Here is a 21,526-nt window from a genome sequence, read left to right on the forward strand (position 1 = left end):
GTTCTGTCCGAATCATCTTGAAGAAAAGCTCCATTCGTAGTCCTCTATTTCTATCCGTCAGGCTTTTATCACGAAAATAAGCAATAATGGGGGTGTCTTACCTAAGTCGTATTCTTCATTTCGCAATCCTCCGTACTCCTCCTCTAGCTTTTCCAACCGAAGCTCGTCGGTCTGGAGAGTGAAGTAGAGCATGCGTAGCTTGTGTGTTAAGTGCAAGATCGCAAGATGGAAAGGTCTGAAAGGGTGGGTGGTACCAATTCAGGTAGGAAGGGAGGGGTATGAGAAGATGGAGGACGAGAGATGGAGGAGAGAAATGGAGGATGAGATGGAGGATGAGATGGAGGATGAGATATGGAGGAGAGAAACAGAAGATGAGAAGATGAAGGAGGAAAAGATGGAGGAGAGAAATAGAAGATGCGTAGCTTGTGTGTTGAGTGCAAGGCCGAAGGAAGTTGGCGGGAGAAAAGAGATTTTGGCCAGGTGAGCTCGTAGCGAGTATTTGAAGGAGCAGCAACGGTTGCTTTTCGAAGGAGATGGAAAGGTGATGGGAGAGCAGACAGGAGAGAGAAGTAGTGGATGTGCAGCTTGTGTGTTGAGTGCAAAGCCGAAGGAATCTGGCGGCAGGAGAGTCCTCGGGTGCAAGGGAGGAGTATGAGCTGGAAATTTCCATCGGTGTCCGGAGAGATGGCCGAGAGAAGTGGAGGGTGAAAGGATTGAGAGCTTTGTCGAAAGGGTAGGGGGTTCCACTCCAGGTAGCCTTTCAAGAATTCCGTAGGAAGGGAGGAGTATGAGAAGATGGAGTAGGAAGGGAGGAGAATGAGAAGATGGAGAATGAGAAGATGGAGTAGGAAAAGATGGAGTAGGAAAAGATGGAGGAGAGGAATAGAAGGTGAGAAGATGGAGGGGGAAAAGAGGGAGGAGGAAAAGAGGGAGGAGAGAAATAGAAGATTTGTAGCTTGTGTGTTGAGTGCAAAGCCGAAGGAATCATGTTGGCAAAAAGTTGTCGTCGGGTGGAAGGGGAGGAGAATAGCAGGTGAAAGTATTCGTCGGCTTCACGAGAGATGGCCGAGAGAAGTGAAGGATAAAAGGATTGAGAGCTTCGTCGAAAGGGTAGGGGGTTCCACTCCAGGTATCCGGACAAGAAGTCCGTAGGAAGTGGCGGGAGAAGAGAGATTTTTGCCAGGTGATCTGGTTCCGAGTAATTGAAGGAGCAGCAACGGTCGCTTTCGAAAGAGATGAGAAGGAGATGGGATAGTAGATGGAAGAGAAGTAGTGGATGATGGAAAGGATGGGAGAGAGGATGGGAGAGAGGATGAGGGGGAGAAGTAGTGGATGTGTAACTTGTGTGTTGAGTGCAAAGCCGAAGGAATCGGGTAGGCAGGAAGTTATCGTTTGGTGTAATAGGAGGTGTTTGGGATGATTGAAGTATCCGTCGGTGACTGGAGAGATGGCCGAGATATTTACAGCTTCGGTCTGCAAGTCTGAGCGGGACAGAGGAGTGGAGTATGCATAGCTTGTGTGTTTAGTGCAAGACCGAAAGATGTAGAGGTAGGAGAGAGAAAGATGAGAAGGATGTAGGAGAGAGAAGGAAGTGCGAGAGAGGAGGGGGGGAGGAGGGGGTTTATATAGCAGGTGAAAGGCAGTGACGTGATTTGATCTCGCTGGGCTTACACCTGCAGCCGGACAGCAGTGAAGGGGCTACGACGCTGAGGCCTGGTGTTTGTTTTGATGCCGTTATTGTCGAGGTGGTGTGAGCGAGAGAAAGAGAGAGGACCCAGATAGCTGCACCCGAAAAAAATAAAAACAAAAATAAAACCGGACAGGCAGGGGGGGTGTGAGTCGCCCTACCTTTGCATGACCATCCCCGCTTGCTCGCAATGTACAGAATGCTACTCTGAGTGTACGAGAAGGCTCCATATTACGGTATGAGACGGACTGGAGCATGTGCGGAAGTTATAAGGTTCTTCATGAATCATGATTCGGACTCTATGATGGCGGATTTCGCGGTGAAAAATTGTTTGTCATAGCCGAGTAACCTGGGGAAATAATTTCTGCGATATCATCGTTATTCCAAACGCTTCTGAGGCCATTCTGATAGTGGTGTCTGGAGATATCGGGTGGCGGACTCTGCCAGCTTCGCACGGCCGGTACACTTTTCCTGTTCCACCTAGGTGTCAACACTCACTCGGGGACGCTTCATCTGATTATTATTTTTTGAATACGAAGCGGTATAGGATAATAATAATAATAACGGGCACGTCGTCCCCACATCTCATTCTGCCATTTTCATGTATGCACATATGTGCTGAGCCATCACCTGCAAAGGAGCCTGACCCTACAGGTCCTGCTCGTTGTTGCAGCCCTACCTGTCGGGTCATAGCTAGGGCTTCAAGCTTCGAGCCCTGTCATCAAGGTCTAATGGAGGTTGGGCGGCTGTAGTCAAGCCATTACAACAGTGACACAAGCAAGACTTCACGTGCAATGTAGACGCCGATCCCAGATACTCAAACCATTTTCAGCCGATCGGAGGGTCAGTAGGGGAGAAGCCGGCAGTCAGTACCGAGTCACTGGCAGGAATTCCCTCGTCAACGGGCTGAAGAAGGCTTGACATGCAGGGCGGTAATCGGGTGGGAAGGGATAGGTGGTGCGGCAGCGGCAGCAGCGAGGGATCTTTTAGTCAATCGGGGAACTCAACCTCATCTGCATCGATCGGGACAAAGCAAACTCAGACCCGGTATTTTCCTGCTCGACTAATTCCTGCTCGACTACCCCTGGTCAGACTAGTTGTCATTTTTTAGCCGACTTCACCCCACCGTTCCACTTGACATCAACCCGAACTGTCGCTTCTGCTGAGTGGGCGGGGGTGTCGAGGCTCCTCTGTGTTCGATGCCGCAGATCCACGTGAGCTAGCGTTATGGCGGCTGTGACCATACTCAAACCCGGCGGATGCGGCGGGTCTGTCGGATTGTTTTTCTATTTTATTTTTCTCTGTCCCTGTCTATACTGTCTGTTCGTCCGGTCCGTCCTTGTCCGGAACACACATATCACATACTGTAGACCATAGACCGTAGACCACCCACCCCGAATAATCCATCGCAGCTCTTTTTTTTTGTCTCGTCCCGTTGATGGGTCTCTCACCATCCACCTGCGGTCCGGTCCCTCCGCCCCTCGTTTTTTTTATATCTTTTTTTTTATCTCGTCCCGTTCAGAGGATGGGTCTCTCGCCGTTGGGTACCTTCGATCCTGCCCCTCCGCCACCGGCGTCGTAGCTCAAGCGCATGAAAACAAGCAAAAGGACGGCCGCGGTGGGCCGGACGAGTCCTTCTGGCCAACTGTAAGGTAAACAATGACGCCTTGATCGATAAGCAGTGATCATACTGTGTAGGCACAGCAGGACCGGCACGGGATACCTAGGAAGAAGTAAACAAAACAAACTCTTTTGTTCACGCAGGCAGACAGTGACTTGTGCCTTGTCGCTGCTGGACGAAGCCTTCGCCGGTCGAGCACTCTCGGACCTAGGTGGAGGGTGACAGCCTGAAAGGTTTCCGGACGAGTGACAGTCACCGCCGTTGGGAAAGGACTACATCATACCTACGTCTACGCCTATACCTACGCATCTGCGTACGGTGGATATTGAATGGCTGCAGTGTTCTTGCGCGGAGAGGTATGTGTTTGCTGTAGAGCTACAGTGCGATGGATTTTTTTTCTCTCAGCTGTTCTTGTCTGTCCGTCCGGTCCGTCATTGTCCGGAACACACATCACGTACTGTAGACCAGTGCAGGCAACAGCCCAGCCCAATCAAAGCCAGCTCGCAGCCCGGCGCGTGTAGCCCAGCCCGGGCTGTGGGCTGCAACGAGTGAGTTATTGTGATGCGTCTCACTGCTACTCTTCGTTGACCAACTTTTTTCCTATCTATTGTCGTAGAGTTACCCTACCAACTCTGGGATCCAACCCGCCCAGCCCAACTGATAGCCCGGGCTGGGCTGCCAGCCCCAGCCCAGCCCATGGGCTTTTCGGGCTGTTGCCTGCACTGCTGTAGACCGTAGACCGTAGATCATAGACCACCGACACCGAATAATTCATCGCACCTCGTTCTTTCCTTCTTTTTTTTGTCTCGTCCCGTTGACAGGTCTCTCACCATATGGCACACACTTGTTCCTCCACCCCTCGGTTTTTGTCTTCTTCCTTTTTTTTGTTCTTCTTTTGTCTCGTCCCGTTGACGGGTCTCTCACCACATGGACATTGGCACCCATCTGTCCCTCCGCCCCCGGCCCCTCGGTGTCGTAGCTCGAGCGCATGAAAACAAGCAAAGGGACAGCCGCGGTGAGCCGGACGAGTCCTTCTCGCCGACTGTAAGGTAAACAATGACGCCTTTGTCGACGATGAGCAGTGATCATGCTATGATGTAGGTACAGCAGGAGCGGCACGGGCTGCCTAGGAAGAAGTAAACAAAACAAGCCCTTTTGTGCCCGCAGCCTGCGGGCAGACAGTGCCTTGTCACTGCTGGGCGAAGCCTTCGCCGGTCGAGCACTCTCGGACCTACATGGTAGAGGGTGACAGCCTGACAGGTTTCCGGGTGAGTAACAGTCACCGCCGCTGGGAAAGGACAGGTCAGTGCCGTGAAAAGGACTACATCATACCTACGTCTACGCCTCTGCCTACGGTAGATACCGTATCGAATGGCCGTTCTTGCGCGGGGAGGTAGGCACTTGCTGTAGAGCTACAGCATGAGTATACGATACTGCGAGTGTGGACTTCTTCGTGATGTGAGCAGTGTTCTCCATCGTCCGGTCCGTCCAACATCCGTCCTGGGCCTCGGACGAAGACGGACGGCGTGCCTCCCGTCCGTCCGAGCCTATGATGCTGTACTGGCCAAAGGTAGTTGATCCCCACACAAAAGATATCATTTTATCTCACTCGCGTGACTGCAAACGGCTAGTGTATGCCGTTATTGCGACGAGTGATGAGAATATCATCACGTGATATGGACAGCCCGTCCTCCACCGTCGGACGGGGACCGACCCGTCCGTCCCAGGCTCGGACCGTCCGGACGATGGAGAACACTGGATGTGAGGATACGCTGGCAACTACATTGAGGCCTCTCAAGGCGCTTCGAGAGATATTCCCCGTTACGATGGCCTCCCTCCTATGAAACCTAGCCGGAGACATGTAATTAAACACCTCCTACATGTCGAAGCACCAGAAGTGTGCGTCCTCTATATAGCTATTCTCCTGTAACCCCGCCATATATATCGCCACCAGAAGACAGTGGTCTTTCTATTCCTCCAACAATGCCCAAGTCCCCGTCTCCCTATTTCTTCCCCTTCCCCTTCTTCTTCCCCTCCTTCTCCTCCAACTTCCCCTTCTTCCCCTCCTTCTCCTCCACGAAACCCCCAAGCACCAACGCCTCCCTCGCGGCAGTATTGATAAGCCTAAACCTATCGGGGCCCAACTTAACGCCGCCATACCACCTACTAACAACAACACACACATCCTTGACATCCATGACCTGGAGCAGATGGGCGAGCCTGCTCCCGGCTGCAGTCTCTCCATCATCGTCATTATCCTGGACCACGACCCCATTCTCGCGCACGATCCGGAACGCGCTGATGTTGTGCGTCGCCTTCTGGATCTTCTTGTCGCCGGAGATCAGCGCCGACACGAGCCCGTGTGCTTCGGCCGCGGAGCTAACGTGGATGCTCCGCGCGATGAAGACGGACTTCTTCTCGGTGATAGGCGGCCCCACCGTCCATGGGTCGGCAGCGCGGTCTGGTACTGCGCTTAGTGTGGGCTCTGCGAGGGTGGGTGGGGAGGGGGAGCGCGGCGGCGGTGTCGGCGTTTCGGGCTCAGGCTCGGGTGCGCGTGTGCGCGCGTGGACTTCCTCCTCCCTCCCCGCCTCTTCCGCCTCCTCCTCCTCACCGCCTAGTACCTCGCGCAGCCCCTCCACCAGATCGTACAGACACACCTCTCCTTGCCTGAACACGTTGTCGAGGACCTCTTGAGCCAGAGCGGCGCCCGTGGAGCCATTCGCTATTATCGTCGGCGGGGAGGCCGGGTAGTCCAGCGGGATGTGCAGGCGCAGGCGCAGCGCTGGAGAAACGACGGATGCTGGCGGCTGCAGGATGTACTCCCCCGCCGACGAGCCGCAAATAAGACATGAGAAGCTGTAGATCGCGTTTAGGGCTGCCGTCTCGTCGCTGAGGTCATCGTTCATGGTGGGATGAGGGGGGACGCTCAACGGCTAGCTGGCTAGGTGCCGACGTACCGTGTGGATGGTGCGAACGGGTCTCGGTGCGGTCGGAACTTCGGCAAAAGGCTGGGCGCTGGGCTGAACCCGCGACTGTGGAGGTGGCGCTAGCTCCCCAACCAAAGTCGCGTGGCTCCCTCCACAACCGGTCCTGCCGGGGATGAGCCGATGCGCCTAAAGACGGAGGTTTATTTTTCCTGCAGCGATGCGGTGCCAGTGGGGTGCAATTACGGCGGCAGACGGGGGTGGTGCCGGTGGTGCCGCTGAAGCCGATGGGGACGGAGCCCAATGCACTGGACTGGTAACGCGGGCAGGCTGAGGAAAGGGTGTTGGACAGAGCTGTGCTGTGCTGTGCTGTGGCTCGCGCGATACTTGATTACCTCTCTTCATAGCTGGTGGGCTCGAGATAGATACCTAGAATCTAGATAGCTATTCCCTGATGATTGTCGCTGAAGAATCGGCAAGCACAAAATACCAGTATGGTGCAACGTGCTTCGCGACGCCCTGCCAATTTCTACATACTTCACAGCTTCGGATGGTAGCGTTTGCTTCCAGTGGCCGGCCGCCCTGTTGGATCCCGTTGCTGGTCTTTGTTCGTTGACGGTTGCGTTGCACCGCTTCAGCCGCATAGGACGCCTACTCTACATACCGGTAGCGTTGCCCGCCTCCAGCTCTTCAGCTTCTCCACCTTCTCCGCGTCTGTTTCCTACGGGACAGTCGACAGTCGATGGCGAAGAGCTGTCATTTATCAGCTACTCTACTTATCTAGCATCTACATAGCCGGCCCAGCCCGACAGCAGCCCCAGCAAGTGGCAACCCAACCAACCAACCAACCAACCAACCAGCCTTACCGTAGCGAAGAATGTTCAGGAAGTCGCGGCCCCGCCTCCACCACGGTCCACCACAACCAGGCCACCTCGGTAAATAAAGTGTACCCGCGCGCACGCTGGGTAGCAAGAGGCATCGACAGCGAACCCCACCACCACCACTACCACCACCACCTTCTCGGTAGCTTCCGTCAATAAAGCCCATAGAAAGAAAGCTCTCTATTTAACTTCAACAACGTGGTCGTGGTCGTCCGTCTTTGATACCTAGTAGTTGTTATCCCAAGGAATTCTTTCTCCTCCGTCGAGCTCTCCCTCCTTTCACACACCCACGCACACACACACTCCCACCCTACTAGAATCAGCTCGTGTAACCCCTATTGTCTTAATCGCAGCCGCAATCTCGATCCCAATCGACAAAAAACATGGCATCACAGGCCGAACTCAACACCGAGGCGGCGGCCGAATACGAGATGCCACGAGAGCTCTGGAGACACCCGGATCCGAAGTCGACGAATATGGAGGTGTTCCGGAAACAGACGAATGCGAGACATGGCGTGGACCTGCAGGTGTGTGGCACTCCCGGCGTCGGAGAGCGTGAGAAGGGTGCTGATCTGGGTCCGTGAAACAGACGTCCGATGATATTCACAAGTGGTCCGTCGATAATCTGGCCGCGTTCTGGGGCGATATATGGGAGAACGTTGGGATGATCCATGAGGGGGCGTGGACAAGTGTGCGTACCCGTCCGTCCGTCCGGATGAGGGGTGGTGGAGCTGGAAGGAGCTTGGAGTGTCAATGCTGATGTTGATGTGTCTAGGTCGTCGATGAAACCGCGCGGATCGACAGCATACCCGACTGGTTCCCGGGCGTCAAACTCAACTTCACCGAGCTGGTGCGTACCCTCATGATGGCCTACTTGCATCCCCGTTGTGGTCGGCCACTGACATCCCGCTAGCTCCTGTTCACCAAGGGCCCCAAAGGCCCACTGGACATCACCACCATCGGCAAGGAGGATGACAAGGTCGCACTGACATCTGTGCGCGAGGGCGGCACGGAAATGTACAAAGTAACGTGGGGGCAGCTGCGGCAGCAAGTTGGCCACCTCACGCAGGCACTGCGGGCCCACGGCGTGCGCAAGGGCGACCGCGTGGCCGGCGTGGTGTCGAACTCGGTGGATGCGCTGGCGGTGTTCCTGGCGACGGTGGCGATCGGCGCGATATACTCCAGCTCGGCGACGGATATGGGCGCCAAGGGTGTCCTCGACCGCATGCTGCAGATTGAGCCAATGTACATCTTCATGGACGACTATGCTGTCTACAACAGGAAGAAGACGGATCTGAGGCCCAAGATGACGGAGATTGTCGAGGGGATGGAGTCGGTGAAGGAGTTCAAGGGCATGATTTCGCTTCCCCGGTTTGCTGAGCCTGTCGATATCAGCGCGGTTCCGAGATGGTAAGATCAAACCTGGAGGCGAGTGAATGATTGCTGACAGCGAGATGCAGTCAGACATTGGCCACCTTTATGGAGAAGGCTACAGCCAAGGAGTTGATCTTGGAGCGTGTCCCTTTCCGACACCCGTTCTTCATCGCATACTCGTCGGGCACTACTGGAAAGCCCAAATGCATCGTGCACTGTGGAGGTGTAAGTTGCGCATTACCCCCATCTCGAGGAGCAGTAGAACTAAACTCCAGTAGGGTTCAGCATTAAACATGAGGAAAGAACAATGGCTCCACCACCGTGTCGACAGTGACAGCACCTACCTTCAGTACACCACCACTGGCTGGATTATGTACCTAGTACAGGTCAACACCCTTCTCGTCGGTGCTCATGTCGTCCTCTATGACGGCTCGCCCTTCCAGCCCGGACCGGAAGCCTTCATCCGCCTTATGGGAGATCTCAAGGTCACCCACCTCGGTAGCTCTCCAAAGTACTTCCAAGAGCTACAGCTCCGTGGGTTCGCTCCTCGAGAGCTTGCGGACCTCTCCAACCTTCGCGTGGTCACCAGCACCGGAATGGTGCTCTCGACCTCGTTGTTCGAATGGTTCTACGACGTTGGATTCCCTCCCACCGCTCAGCTCTCCAATATCACCGGCGGAACCGACATCAACGGCGCCCTTGCAATCGCCAACACATTTTCGCCCCTGTATGCCGGCGGGTGCCATGGATTGAACGCAGGTATAGCGACGGAAGTGTACGCGCTCGTCGACAGCATCGAGGGACAGGTGGTCCGCGGTCGACGCTGCGCCTCCGGTGAGCCCGGCGAGCTGGTGGTGACTAAACCCTTCCCCACTATGCCGGTCATGTTCTGGGGCAAAGAAGGAGCAAAGCAGTACTTCAACAGCTACTTCGCGAAATACGACAGTGAGCATCCCTCCGCTTTTTCTCCCTCCCACTCCGATACTAACAGTCGCACCAGATGTCTGGACCCAAGGCGACTTCGCCATGATCCACCCCCGCTCGAACGCGCTGGTAATGCTCGGCCGCGCCGACGGCGTGCTCAACCCCTCGGGCGTGCGCTTCGGCTCGTCGGAGCTGTACTCCGTACTCGACGCGCAGTTCTCGTCCGAGATCGCCGACTCGATCGCGGTGGGCCAGCGGCGGCCCAAAGACCTCGACGAGCAGGTGGTGCTGTTCCTGCTGATGAAGCCGGGGCAGAAGTTTACGCCCAGCCTGGTCAAGCGCATCAAGGCGGCTATCGGAAAGGGCCTCAGCAAGAGACACGTCCCGAGATATATCTTTGAGACCCCGGATATCCCTACCACTATCAACTTCAAGAAGGTCGAGCTCCCCGTAAAACAGATCCTCTGCGGAAAGAGGGTTGTCCCCAGCGCTACACTGAGGAATCCGGAGAGTCTCGAGTACTACTATCAGTTTGTCGATATTGAGAGGGCCGCGACGCAGGGTATGGCCAGGCTGTAGGTACTCGAAAAGTGGGGGAGGGAGAGGATGGGATGGGATGTGTAGATAGACGGGGTTTTCGTTTTTCGTTTCGGTCATTTCGTTGGGTTTTTTTGGGCAGGGAGAGATGAATGCAAATTCTCGGGAAGCAGAAGGAGCAGGTTGCTCATAATTGCGGGTTGTGTTGCGGGTTGTGTTGCGGGTTGTGGATTGCAGGTTGCGGGGTGGGGGACAGTAGATGTACGTAGGATTTGGCGTAATATTTTTGCCTAACGTCTCGGCCGAGAAACTCGTGTCACAATCATCATCGCGTGCTGCAGCGTGGAGAATCCCGCAGACCCCGCCCGACGCCCGTACCGTAGGCGAGGTGATGGCAATCCTTGTTTTTTATTTTATATTCCGCATGATACGATAACATGTAAGGCGTATGGAAAAATGTAGAAAATGCGAGGCGGGTGCGGAGACGGGGATAACTACGGTAGGGCTGGACTTGGGCTTGGACTTGGAGGTTCGGTCATAGGTCTCACTCGGTCGGCGGAAATAGCACAGTTCCTGTAAGAAGTTTTTTTTTGGAGAGTGATGGGAGTTATCGTTATCAGATACGAAGCAAGAAGTAGTAAAATCGCACATGAACTGTACGAGACGAATCCGAGTTCGTGTCCTATATTTCCTACCCATCTTGACTATGATGTGTTAAACGTAGCAACCCGCGGTTCAGGGAGGCACCAATCCGCCGACCCGTGATTGTGCACGGGCCAGCGTTTGCACCGTGCTTGCGGGGCGGTGTAGCGCTGCCCACCGCGGCGGGCTGTTACCGTAGTTACCTGCGATCTTACCGCCTCATCGATTGGCCGCCTAGTCGTAGGCGATGCCTCATTCGGGAGAAATAATGTATGCACGGAGCCCAAACCCGACGGAAAGTTTGTAGAGGAAGCCCTATACAGGATTCGGCATCAGGTGACAGGGTTTAGGGCTTTACGTAGGGTTTCCTTTCGGTGCGGTGCACGGACTAGTTCCGTGCGATGAGTGACGATGCGTGCATGTGTTTGCTACGACAATAGCAAGACCACAACAATGAATCTGTCTTTCCATCCTTCCACGTAGCTTCCCTTGTGATACTTCGAGGGAACCACCCACATCACCTGCTTCTTTCCATCCAACCATCCATCCTCATACCATCTCTTCTCTGCTCATACTCTGAGAGCTCGACCATCACACCCGCTTCTTTCCATCCTTCCACACCCCTTCTCTTCTAATACTTTGAGAGCTCGACCATCACACCAGCTTCTATCCATCCCACCACATACCTACTCTTCTCCTCTGATACTCTGAAAGCTCGACCCACCCCACCCGCTATACTCACAGAACCCAGAACACCCCACGACACAAAAACGATCACGACCCACAGCCTCGAACGCACCAGAAGCCACAATGGGTGCCGTACAGACCGGGCGCATCATTGAGATACAGGAGGAGATCTTCGAGGGTGGTCAGCAAGCTGCTCTCGAGGGTGGTCAGCAAGCTGCTCTCGAGGATCGTCGGCAAGCTGCTCTCGCCGACTACCTGAGCAGAAGAACACATCACCGACACAGATCTGCTCACCGCCGCTACCATGAAAATCGTCTAATTCAGGAGAATAACGTCGAGAACGAGAATAACTACTATTCCTACGAGTACCGCCCACGGTACAATTACGTGCCGCGTCAGGTTAGTTACGGTGAACCCCCCCAGTTTATTCCCCACTCATCGCCCCTCAACAGCCAGCGCTCCCCGCTCCTCCCTCAGCGCCGGCCTTGCCGCCTCCTCCGACTTCGCTCTCGATCCCGATCGTCGTTTGCTCGCCCCAGGCACCGCCCGCTCAGCCCGCACCGCCTGTCCAGCCCTCGCCGCGCATCATCTCGACACCGTCAGGAAACGCGCTGAGGATGCCGGTGATCACCTCCGCCCGAGCACCCCAGACCGGCAGCTCGACGTGCGCAGCCCACGACGGTCCATACCTCACCATGACGTACCTCCCCGCCGATACCGCCAGCTCTCCCACTACTCTCGGACCCATGCAGACGAACACGCTCTCCACTACATTCGTGGCCCCGCAGAGCACCCAGAGCACCCAGGTCGCCCTCGACGGCACCTTCCTCTTTCAGGGGAATCGGCCCAGCCCCCAGGTGCAGCCCCAGGGTGTCATCGCTCTCAAGTTCTCGGACGGAGAGATCATACGCCTCAGGACCGCGGATGGCGCGTACATCAGGAGTACCACATACGTGGGTATGGCTTGGATGGATTGTACGGAGAAGAGAGAGGGCAGATGGTGGCGTCTGGATAATGGGCGGGTTATTCAGGCCTGAGTTGGGGACGAGAAAAAAAACGAGGCTTCTGGGGGATGCGGGTGAGGTTTTGTGAAGCAGTGGCGAGTGGGCAAGTGGCACATACTTACGGCAGGATGTTCAACACACCCTTTACAGCGATTGTTTTTTTTCCGGTGGTTTTTCTACGGCGGTTTTCTTCTCTACTCCCTTCCATTTCCTGGATTGGCGTCTCACGGCACCGAGCATCGGACATTGACATCGGTCGTCGGCTTCGGCTTCGCACATCAGGCATCGGATCAGTTTCAGATTCGGTGTACCGACCGAGGGGGATATTTTACCCTTTTCTCTTTTTTTTCCTTTCATCTTTTCCTTTTTTTCCTTTGTCTTTTCATCGGCATGAGCTCCGGTGCGATTTGAGAATCCTTTGTTTCTTTTCTTTTCTTTTCTTCTCTTGTTTTCTTCTTCACCTTTTAAATTTTTTACATTTTACACACTTTTATACTGCTCTGTTCAGACTTTTCAACAATGGCCTTTTTTTCCTGTTTCTTTTCATCGGCATGAGCTCCGGTGCGCTTTGAAAATTTGTTTCTTTCCTTTTCTACCCGTTTTTCTTTTTTTTCTTCTTCAAATTTTCACATACTGTTATTTCTTTTTTTTCTGCTTGTGTCTGGCATTTCAACAATGGCTTTCTTTTCTTTTCTGTTTTGTTTGTTTGTTTGTTTGCTTGTTCGTTTTTCGGTAGACTGAGATGTGGATGGGATGGGGATGGTGATGGTGATGGTGACGATGATGATGATGGTGATGATGATGATTCCGATGGGTACCTGAAAGTATACATAGTAGTAGAATACGGTACGGTAGAAAGCGACGGAGAAAACGGACGGAATGGAAATGTGGAGTTCAACACTCTCAATCACTCGCATTTTGTTTCACATCATATTGTGTGCATCGCGGATCTACCAATAACGGTGCAGACCCACGGTGCAGAAACGCAGGGGAGCAGAAAGATCTACCTATGACATCACCACCGACCCCAAGATCCGCGGCGGCGGAGGCGTAATTCTCCGACAAATTCGGAACAAATTTCAAAAAGCGAGGCATGATTCCGAGTCCTGTCCAATCGGCACGAGACCAACCGGCACGGCCAATCGGCACGAGTTCGTCGTCGCACTCATGCACGCCACGCCCGAAACACAAGCCACCGGCGCTTCGCCAAACCCCGCCGGTGGCCACAACGAAGAGGGGAGGGAATGGGAGAGAAGAGGGGAAAGAAGAGGGGATCCGGCTGCGCCTTCCATACCGTGTTGTGACTCAGCTCGAACGCTCTATTCCGGGTCGGGCAGGTCGGGCACGGCTGGTGGGTCGGGTTGGGCATGGCTGGTCTTGTCGAGATGTTGCGCTGCCGACCCTTCCACCTCACCGACACTGAGCACTGACTACAGACCAGCGAACACTGACCACAGAACACTGGTTCCGCTTCCGGACATTCCTATCTATATATCTATCCATCACTAGTAACAGTAACGGCGACAATCGTGGGGGGTGGTGAGGTATGGTGTGAGATAGTGGTGGTGGTGGTGGGGGGGGGGGGGGAGAGAGAACACCGATTTATTCTCGCATACGGCCTGTCTACTCTACTGAATAGTACGGTAGATAAGTCGGTAGACTACCGACCGGTATGGCGATCCTGCCGGTACTATTGCCGGGTCCGTGCCGTGCCAATACGGCACCTGGAGCTGGGGGACGAGTGGCGAGTGGCGAGTGACCCCCAGTGCAGCGGTGCCGGATCGAAGGCCGTGTCGATGCAGATATAGGTAGAACCGGACACGATCCTAAATACAATCCCATAGTGAGTGGGGAGTGGGGAGAGGGGAGAAGGGGGAGAGAACAGTGGTTTATTATCTACGGCATATCTACTCTACTGTATATTACTGCATAGTACGGTAAGTTCGGTAAGTAAGTCGGTAAGTAGTTCGGTAGACTACCGGTAAGGCGATCCTACCGGTACTATTGCCTGGTCTGCGCCGTACCAGTACGGCACCTATCTACGGTACCGGTATGTACACACGGTATGTACCTGGGACCTGTACCTGGGGGGCGAGTGGCGAGTGGCGAGTGATCCCCCATGTATATGCCGGATCGAAGCCCGTACCCCATCCCGTACTCTATCAATGCCGATATCTATACTCCAGGTACTCGAGGTACTCTGAAGAGAACCGCTTGGAGTCCTAAACCTTACGGGGGAGGGGAGTCGATACTAAATACAACCCCTCTAGCCCCTCTAGCTCTACATACGATGATACGATACCTACGCCGTGCGCACGCTCAAGGCATAGAACCCCATACTTTAAGTGAAGGTGGCACTGGGCAGAGGCTAGATTTCCTATGTATGGCCGGATCACAGCGGCGGTTGACTGTGGGACGAATCCAAAAATACGGCGGCGCATGCGTGTAGCATGCGTGTAACTGGGTAGGTAGGTATTCGTTCATTCATTCTGCAGGATCGGAAACGGAAACAAAGTGCGCAGCGGGCATAAAGATTGTATATTTGCTGAGTTGGGCTGATTTGGGCCATAATAAGGGCAACAGGGCAATACAAGGGCATCACAAGAGACTGAAAATACAAGGGCAACACACGAGACTGGCATCAAGGCCCGAGTCTACCTGGGGTATCTATCTATATAGTATAGAGATAGGTGGATAGGAGGATATCTGGATAGGTGGATAGGAGGATAGGTAGACCGTAGATACCGCCACCGCTGTGCATACCTATTGTTGGTATTCCAAAACCCCCTCCGCCTCAAAGATATTGGATGCGTCCTTGGTATGCCATACCAATACTCCTCCATACTCCTCTACAGCACTCTGGAACCCTTCCCTACCCACAGCTCTCAGTACCGATAGGCCCATACTTGGTGGAGTATCTATCTATACCATATTAAAGCCTATCCCTTCGGTGCCGGGATACCCAGACCAAGCTTTTTCATCCCCCCGTCCATCCCCCGTCTCCGTTCCAGAATCCATCCCACATCCCATATCCCACGTCCCACATATCCGGTCCTCGTCCGATGCGGGGATATATACAGGCCACAGGCAGACAAGCAGGCAGGCAGGCAGGTATAGTAGCAACAAGACTTCCCGGACGATTCAGGGGCGGGGGGGAGTGGTGATAGTTATACCAATGTACTCTACCATACGATAGGCCACTCGCGCGCTTGCGGCGTACGCGTTCGATAGATAGGGGGATGGTTCGTTGCATTCGTTGCACTCTCCATAGCTCTTCATTGCAAAGTGCCGCGTACGCCACCCACGATCAAGCTGGGAAGGAAAGGAAATCCTGCCATTTTCCCGCAGAGTAGCGCCATTCCCCCCCGCCGCTTCTTTGCGGATAACTCGGGGTGTCGGGCCCATGTAGATTGGCGAGAGGAGGGGGACCGAGTCCCTCGCCCTCGCAGATAGGTACTTAAGTACTTACATACCCGGTGGCCGTCCGGCCGCTGAACCGACATCATCCCCAATCAAAGCTCGGCCGATTCAAGCTCTTCCACCCCTTCCCCGCCCCCCTGATAGAAGAGAAGGGTAGGTAGTGGCGGCGGCGGCCTGACCGTGGATTGAATGGATATGCATGGGAGTTAGATGTAGAGTGCTGAGATGATTCTCATCTCAGATGAAGGAAGGAAGGAAGGAAGGCAGGAATCAGGATAGGATATGATACGGGTTGGGTTGGACTCACCGGTTGGTGGGCGGTGGACGGTGGACGGTGGACGGTGGACGGTGGACGGTGGACGGTGGGCAATCAATTACAATGATAGAGCAACGGTCGGCCTGGATTGATACTCTAGAGTAGAGTAAATGGCCCCCGTGCGGCGTCGAGGTTCGTATCACACTTCGATTCGAATAATATATCACTCGCCGCAACACTCGTAACACGCCAGCATCCCCCTCATCCCCCTCAACCCCCCTCCGAATTCCGTGTCCTCGCTCGTTGCCTTGCCTTGTATCGTCGCATCGTCGCATCTGGAGCCTGCCTGAGGGAAATTGAGGGTATATAGCATGAGCCCTCGTAGAGTAGAGTATGGTTCTCCAGGACCGGGGGTGGGGGCCTTCCTTTTTAAGCTAGCCAGTAACCGAGGCGGGTCGGCGAGAGTGGATGGGATCCATAGCGTGCCGGGCACTAGTTATCTAGAGTACTCTACTCTACCGCATGTTCCGCAGAATCCACCAAGAGGATGATGCTGATGCACGTGCGAGCGTCGGCGAGGCTGATGGGATGGGTGAAGCCTGAAGGCTGCGAAACTATTGTATAGTACTCTATGTAGTGCCTAGCCGACTCCCTAGCCTTCGGAGGAACGACGAAATCAAACCAATCTCATCACGGCTCACGCTGGGGCGGCGAGGGTGGGTTTGCCCGGGCGGATGAAGATGGGTAGGTGCAGGTTGAATTACTCTGTGTCCGCGTGATCGGCAGAAGTCGCACGGGCTCGCTGACATGTCGAGTAACGGGGGACAAACTCACGATGGTGCTGGTGACGATGGCGATGACGATGGCAGTTTGATTTGTGTTGTGTTGGTTTGGTTTGGCATTGAAGTAGAGTGTCTGGACTCTGGTTGGTTATTTCCGAACGGAGGGTTGGCAATTCCTGGTACGGGCGGACGAGAAAAATAAAATAAAAGGCCGTGCGGTACGGTGCGGCACAGAGCCAGCAGCAGCAGCAGCGTCGCCAGTCATGATAAGAGTTGTCTTGCCTTTTGCCTTTAAGACACGGGCTACGCATGTGTTGGCACGCATCATCAGCATCACCAGAGCGGTTAGAAAGAGGGGGTTGAGAAGGTTTACTAGTAGAAGAGTGGCTAAGCACTTAGCTAATGTATGTGGGCACGCGATTGGAGCTTGAATCAACGGCCAATCACGACGGAGAATGGGAGAGTCGGAGGCGCAGACGCACAGCCGATTCTCTCTGGCTCGCTCCGTGGTGTGTCCCGTTCTTTGTTTCGACATCTTCCGCACCAACTAGCCATCCCGCTCGCGCCCCCCGATCTCGGCCGGCTGCTGACGACACGACGCAGGCTCCGCAGCCACAGTATCAAAGAGTCTCTCCATCTCGCGCTCCCTCCTCCTCCTCGCCATCAACGTCGAGATAGCATCAAGGATCGTCGCCGCTTGTCTTACCGGGTACGCGATGATCCCAGGTCCCCGGTAATTTGGCGGTTGTTTTGGCCAATCAGCGCTGACCGGGACCTGACGCCATACTGGGATCGTGTTTCGGAAAGACAACGGAGGTTTTTTTTTGTTGTGTGTGTGTGTGGGTGTGTGCTGCTGCTGCTGCTGCCCGCATGCATGCCCTGTCTCCTCCCTTGCGTGCGATGGTGACGATGATGATGATGGTGATGCCTGGTGATGCCTGGTCCTGTCCCCCTGATGGGAAGGTTTCATGAAGCCGGTCTCTTCGCCTTCGCTCTCCTCTCGTCTCCTCCAAAGTTCCCAGCCGCTCGCTCGCTGCTCGCTGCGAGGATGTCCGCGGTCGACGAAGAGTCGGGTTCACGACGATGCCACTCCCTGGTTCTAGCGGGTTACACAGTTCGTTAGTCAAGACGCGACGAGGGGTGAGGAATCGAGAGGAGACTCTTAACTAAGGATTCTTTTATTGGATGGCTGACTGCGCAGACGGGGGATTTAGAGTAGCCAGAGCAGAGGAGAGTTTCTAGGTACACAGAGTAGAGTGCCGGTAGATGACTGGCGTAAGAGAGCAGGCACCACCCAGGTCCCAGGCAGGTACACACGACGGCTGGGATGGGATGGGCAATAGAGTAGAGGGTTGTGTTTTGCGTCTAGAACGCAATGCGCAGACTCTCCAATGGATGGTAGGTGGAGAAGCAGAGAGGTATGCGACGAGCAGCAGCAGTACGGCATCTACACTAGAGTACCGTAGTCACTGCGAAGCGGCCGTGGACGATGGCCAGTCCAAGATGCGCCTCTGCTAGCTGGAGCGCAGCGCAACGCAACCGGCGGTACTGGCCATTCCAACTCATTCGCGACCCCACCCCCCCAAAGTCGTCCACCCACCCTTCACTTTAACCTCCCCACCCCCGGCCCCAGGCCTTGCTGCTTTCAAGCAGGTACCCGATACGAACTTGCCTAGTCGAACACCTCACTGCCGCCCACTACCGCTCTCCTCCTCCTCCTCCTCTTCTTCTTTCCTCTCTTCTCTCCTTCCTCTTCCTTTCCTCATCCATACATTCCTTCTCCCTCACCGGGTATCTTCATTTGCAACCCACAATCTTTTCGCAGCGCGACACCTTTCTCCCCTCCCCATATTACGGCAGCCTCCCCCTCTTCCTTGTCGCGATTCCTCTCTTCTCTTCCTTCTCCCTATCGCTTCCCCCAGTCTTTTCTTCGCTGCGAAAAAAAAACATCTCTCACTGCAGTCATTCTTTTCAAAACAACGCCCTTCACCACCACCACGCTCTCTTCAAAAATACCTAGACAATCCGCCTCGGCCATCTCGCGCACGAAACGAAAACACAGAGTAACAACAACACGATGTACTCCAAGTCAATCTTCTTGGCCGTCTCGCTCCTCGCCCTGGAGGCGAGCGCCTTTTGGCGTCTCCCCTGCAGGCAGCGTCTCGCCTTGGAGCGAGTGGATCCCATCGACACTCCCGGAGTGATCGCGAAGCACGTGCATACGATCCACGGCGGTAACGGTAAGTAACTCGGCTCCGTCCCACAAAAATCCCCGTCGAGATTCGGAATTCTGATGCGTTTCGTTGCAGGTTTCTCGAAGGATGCTACTAATGCCGACATGCGTGCGTCCACCTGCACGAGTTGCTCCGTCAAGGAGGACAACTCGGCCTACTGGACTCCCAACTTGTACTGGCAGAGTCCCGAGGGAATGTTTACCGCGGTCAACCAGACCGGAGGAATGCTTGTGTATGTGCATCTCGCTCACAAATCTCATTCGCCATGCTGACCTCGGCTCGCAGCTACTACCTCCAGCGTGGAGAGAATGTCCAGGTCTTCCCAGAGGATCTGCGCATCATCGCGGGTGACTCTTCGGTGACTTACAACATCTCACAGTACGCGGACACCCCCAAGTCCGAGTGGGCCAACCTTGGCCTCTCGACGGACCAGAGCTTCCTGAGACAGAAGGCTATCGGATACAATTGCCTTAATTACGCTGCTCCCGCCGAGGCCGCTCTGGGTCTGGCCAGGATCCCGCAAGATCGCCGTTGCCCCGATGGTCTCCGCGCGGAAGTCTTCTTTCCTAGCTGCTGGGATGGAAAGAACTCGGACTCCTCTGATCACAGGTCGCACATGGCTTACCCCAGCACCATGGACGACGGTGACTGTCCCGATGGATTCCCCGTCCGTGTGCCTTCGCTCTTCTTCGAGACCATCTGGAACGTAGATGCCTTCTACGGACAGGGTGGCCAGTTCGTGTTTTCTCACGGCGACCAGGATGGTAGCTACTCCCCCCTTTTTGCAACATGGATCATCACCCGTTGCGAGCTCCGGATACACAAGCTAACCTCCCTGATCAGGTGATGGCGGTCATGGTGATTTCTTCAACGGATGGCAGCAGGACGTTCTGGAGCGTGCCATCAACACCTGCACCGACCCTTCCGGTGTTGTTGAGAAGTGTGGAGAGTTTACTTTCAACACTGTCGAGGAGTACAGCGCATGCACGATTGAGCCTGAGATTCACGAGGACGTCTGGGGCCCGATGGCCAAGCTACCTGGCTGCAACAACCTTCGCGCCGCCGATGGATCCGTCGTGAACTCTTCGTGCGACGATGACACTTCGGTCGTTTCGTCCTCCAAGACCAAGAGCACCGCGAAGTCCACCTCCACCAAGGCCTACTCGACCGAGTCCGTCGAGACCGCCGCCGCGACCACTGCCACTGCCGCGGCTACCGCCAGCCCGTACCCCACCCTCGACGACGACGAGTCCGTCGGCAAGGATGAGGAGACCGAGGTTGTCGAGAACGACGACCCTTACCTTGTCATCATCACTGTCACTGAGTACGAGTACAAGCATGTGAAGACCACGACCACCGTGAAGGCGCCCGCAGCGGTGAAGACGGTGACCGCAGCCCCCGTGTACGAGACGGCTTACGCTAAGCGTCACCTCCACAACCACGGAAAGCGTCACGCCCACCGCAACTAGGGAGCTTCTGACGGATAGGTTGGGGGTATCTGCTAGGCTGGGAACTGGGCGGAGGGGATTTTCACTTCTTGTTCTTTCTTCTGTTTCATTCTTCTAACGAAATAACTTTACGATTCAAGTTTGTGACTTGGTTTTTCATGCTTTTCGTTTCACTTCAAGTACTTATTGATATCATTGTGTGGCTTGTCACGTTTGTGTTGAGGTTCTGATCTGGGGGTTGTGATCAGCGGGGGTACTGGTTAGCGGGGGTACTGGTTAGCGGGGGTTCTGGTCTAATTCGATCACGGTCTCTGGGATGCTGCAGGCTGTATAAAAGGGACGGAGGAACTGTATATGCGTTGTTGTGTTGTTGTGTGCGTCTTGTAGCCGGCGTTGCTGTTGTCTGAGGTACCGTTTGTGATTTTGGATCGGAGCGAGCGAGAGGAGTCATCTGGAATGGAGATAGGGTGGATATTAGTGGTAGTTTGCGGAGGAATTAATAGAGGGAATGGAACGCGGAGTTGAAACGTACACTTGCTCGCTGGATGTGGTGACTGTGAATTCGAAGTGACTCGGACTGTCTGTGCTGTGAGCGGAAACAAACGATGGAAAAAAGTGAAGGAGTTGACGTTGATGCTCCTACGTTTCGAGTCGGTTGTCGGCGATGATGGGAGTGATTGAATCAATGAAATGGCGAAGAAGAGGACGATGAGGATGAGGATGGTGAAGCGGGGAACACGAGAGAACGAAGGAAGAAACAACAGAGAAGATGGACAGGGCCTCATGGCCGCACAGGCTCCGTCATAGAGGCGCCATCGAGCGCGCCATCGACACCTTCGCACCAGCGTCATACTGTGCGGCCATTCAAAGCCCTTCATGAGACCTCACTAGCATCACCCGGGCAGCGGGCTGGGTAGAGTCCGCGCTAGGGTCTGGGCAAGGGCCGGGATAGGATCCGGGCGGGGGCTGGGCCAAGGGGTTACTGGGGAAACGGAGGTGGTATGAGGGTGAGAGAATGTCAGTTTACTGTTGCACTGATTGGATACACCCTTCACACCCTCCATACACGCACACACGCTCAAGACCCGGTCGGCCGGTGGAGAAA

General features: G+C 54.8%; 5 protein-coding genes across 5 annotated transcripts; 3 read left to right on the top strand and 2 right to left on the bottom strand.

Annotated features, from left to right (window-relative positions):
- Window positions 1-5,311: 5,311 nt before the first annotated feature.
- BZA05DRAFT_371803 (RWD repeat domain-containing protein) lies at window positions 5,312-6,214 on the bottom strand (the record flags this gene model as incomplete). The annotated part of the gene is made up of 1 exon (XM_051481690.1): window positions 5,312-6,214. The coding sequence occupies one exon, from the start codon at window positions 6,212-6,214 to the stop codon at window positions 5,312-5,314; it is 903 nt and encodes a 300-aa protein (XP_051340942.1).
- Window positions 6,215-7,067: 853 nt separating this feature from the next.
- On the top strand, window positions 7,068-10,218 carry BZA05DRAFT_473044 (acetoacetyl-coenzyme A synthetase). The gene is made up of 7 exons (XM_051488041.1): window positions 7,068-7,640; window positions 7,703-7,804; window positions 7,889-7,963; window positions 8,027-8,523; window positions 8,574-8,712; window positions 8,766-9,432; window positions 9,488-10,218. Exons 1-7 carry the CDS (start codon window positions 7,497-7,499, stop codon window positions 9,988-9,990), a joined length of 2,127 nt encoding a protein of 708 aa, XP_051340943.1. The 5' UTR covers window positions 7,068-7,496; the 3' UTR covers window positions 9,991-10,218.
- Window positions 10,219-11,400: 1,182 nt separating this feature from the next.
- BZA05DRAFT_417763 (uncharacterized protein) lies at window positions 11,401-12,314 on the top strand (the record flags this gene model as incomplete). Its single annotated transcript, XM_051485474.1, has 2 exons — window positions 11,401-11,676; window positions 11,730-12,314. The coding sequence occupies 2 exons, from the start codon at window positions 11,401-11,403 to the stop codon at window positions 12,312-12,314; spliced, it is 861 nt and encodes a 286-aa protein (XP_051340944.1).
- A 6,092-nt stretch (window positions 12,315-18,406) lies between these two features.
- Window positions 18,407-20,583, top strand: BZA05DRAFT_266005 (uncharacterized protein). Its single transcript, XM_051480180.1, has 4 exons — window positions 18,407-18,979; window positions 19,049-19,205; window positions 19,259-19,737; window positions 19,817-20,583. Exons 1-4 carry the CDS (start codon window positions 18,817-18,819, stop codon window positions 20,440-20,442), a joined length of 1,425 nt encoding a protein of 474 aa, XP_051340945.1. The 5' UTR covers window positions 18,407-18,816; the 3' UTR covers window positions 20,443-20,583.
- On the bottom strand, window positions 20,584-21,445 carry BZA05DRAFT_266006 (uncharacterized protein). Its single transcript, XM_051480181.1, has one exon. It carries the CDS (start codon window positions 21,297-21,299, stop codon window positions 20,724-20,726), a length of 576 nt encoding a protein of 191 aa, XP_051340946.1. The 5' UTR covers window positions 21,300-21,445; the 3' UTR covers window positions 20,584-20,723.
- Between the last annotated feature and the right edge of the window lie 81 nt (window positions 21,446-21,526).

This window comes from Tricharina praecox, assembly GCF_024521635.1.
Source record: "Tricharina praecox strain CBS 144465 chromosome Unknown BZA05scaffold_8, whole genome shotgun sequence".
Classification (NCBI taxonomy): domain Eukaryota; kingdom Fungi; phylum Ascomycota; class Pezizomycetes; order Pezizales; family Pyronemataceae; genus Tricharina; species Tricharina praecox.

Excerpts from the sequence above, each read along its gene's own strand:
- BZA05DRAFT_473044 (XM_051488041.1), top strand. The coding sequence starts at position 7,497 with ATGGCATCACAGGCCGAACTCAACACCGAGGCGGCGGCCGAATACGAG. Across the intron at positions 7,964-8,026 it reads AACTCAACTTCACCGAGCTG|CTCCTGTTCACCAAGGGCCC; the intron begins GTGCGTACCCTC and ends ACATCCCGCTAG. Across the intron at positions 8,524-8,573 it reads ATCAGCGCGGTTCCGAGATG|TCAGACATTGGCCACCTTTA; the intron begins GTAAGATCAAAC and ends AGCGAGATGCAG.
- BZA05DRAFT_266005 (XM_051480180.1), top strand. The coding sequence starts at position 18,817 with ATGTACTCCAAGTCAATCTTCTTGGCCGTCTCGCTCCTCGCCCTGGAG. Across the intron at positions 18,980-19,048 it reads TACGATCCACGGCGGTAACG|GTTTCTCGAAGGATGCTACT; the intron begins GTAAGTAACTCG and ends GTTTCGTTGCAG. Across the intron at positions 19,206-19,258 it reads CAGACCGGAGGAATGCTTGT|CTACTACCTCCAGCGTGGAG; the intron begins GTATGTGCATCT and ends CTCGGCTCGCAG.
- BZA05DRAFT_266006 (XM_051480181.1), bottom strand. The coding sequence starts at position 21,299 with ATGAAGGGCTTTGAATGGCCGCACAGTATGACGCTGGTGCGAAGGTGT.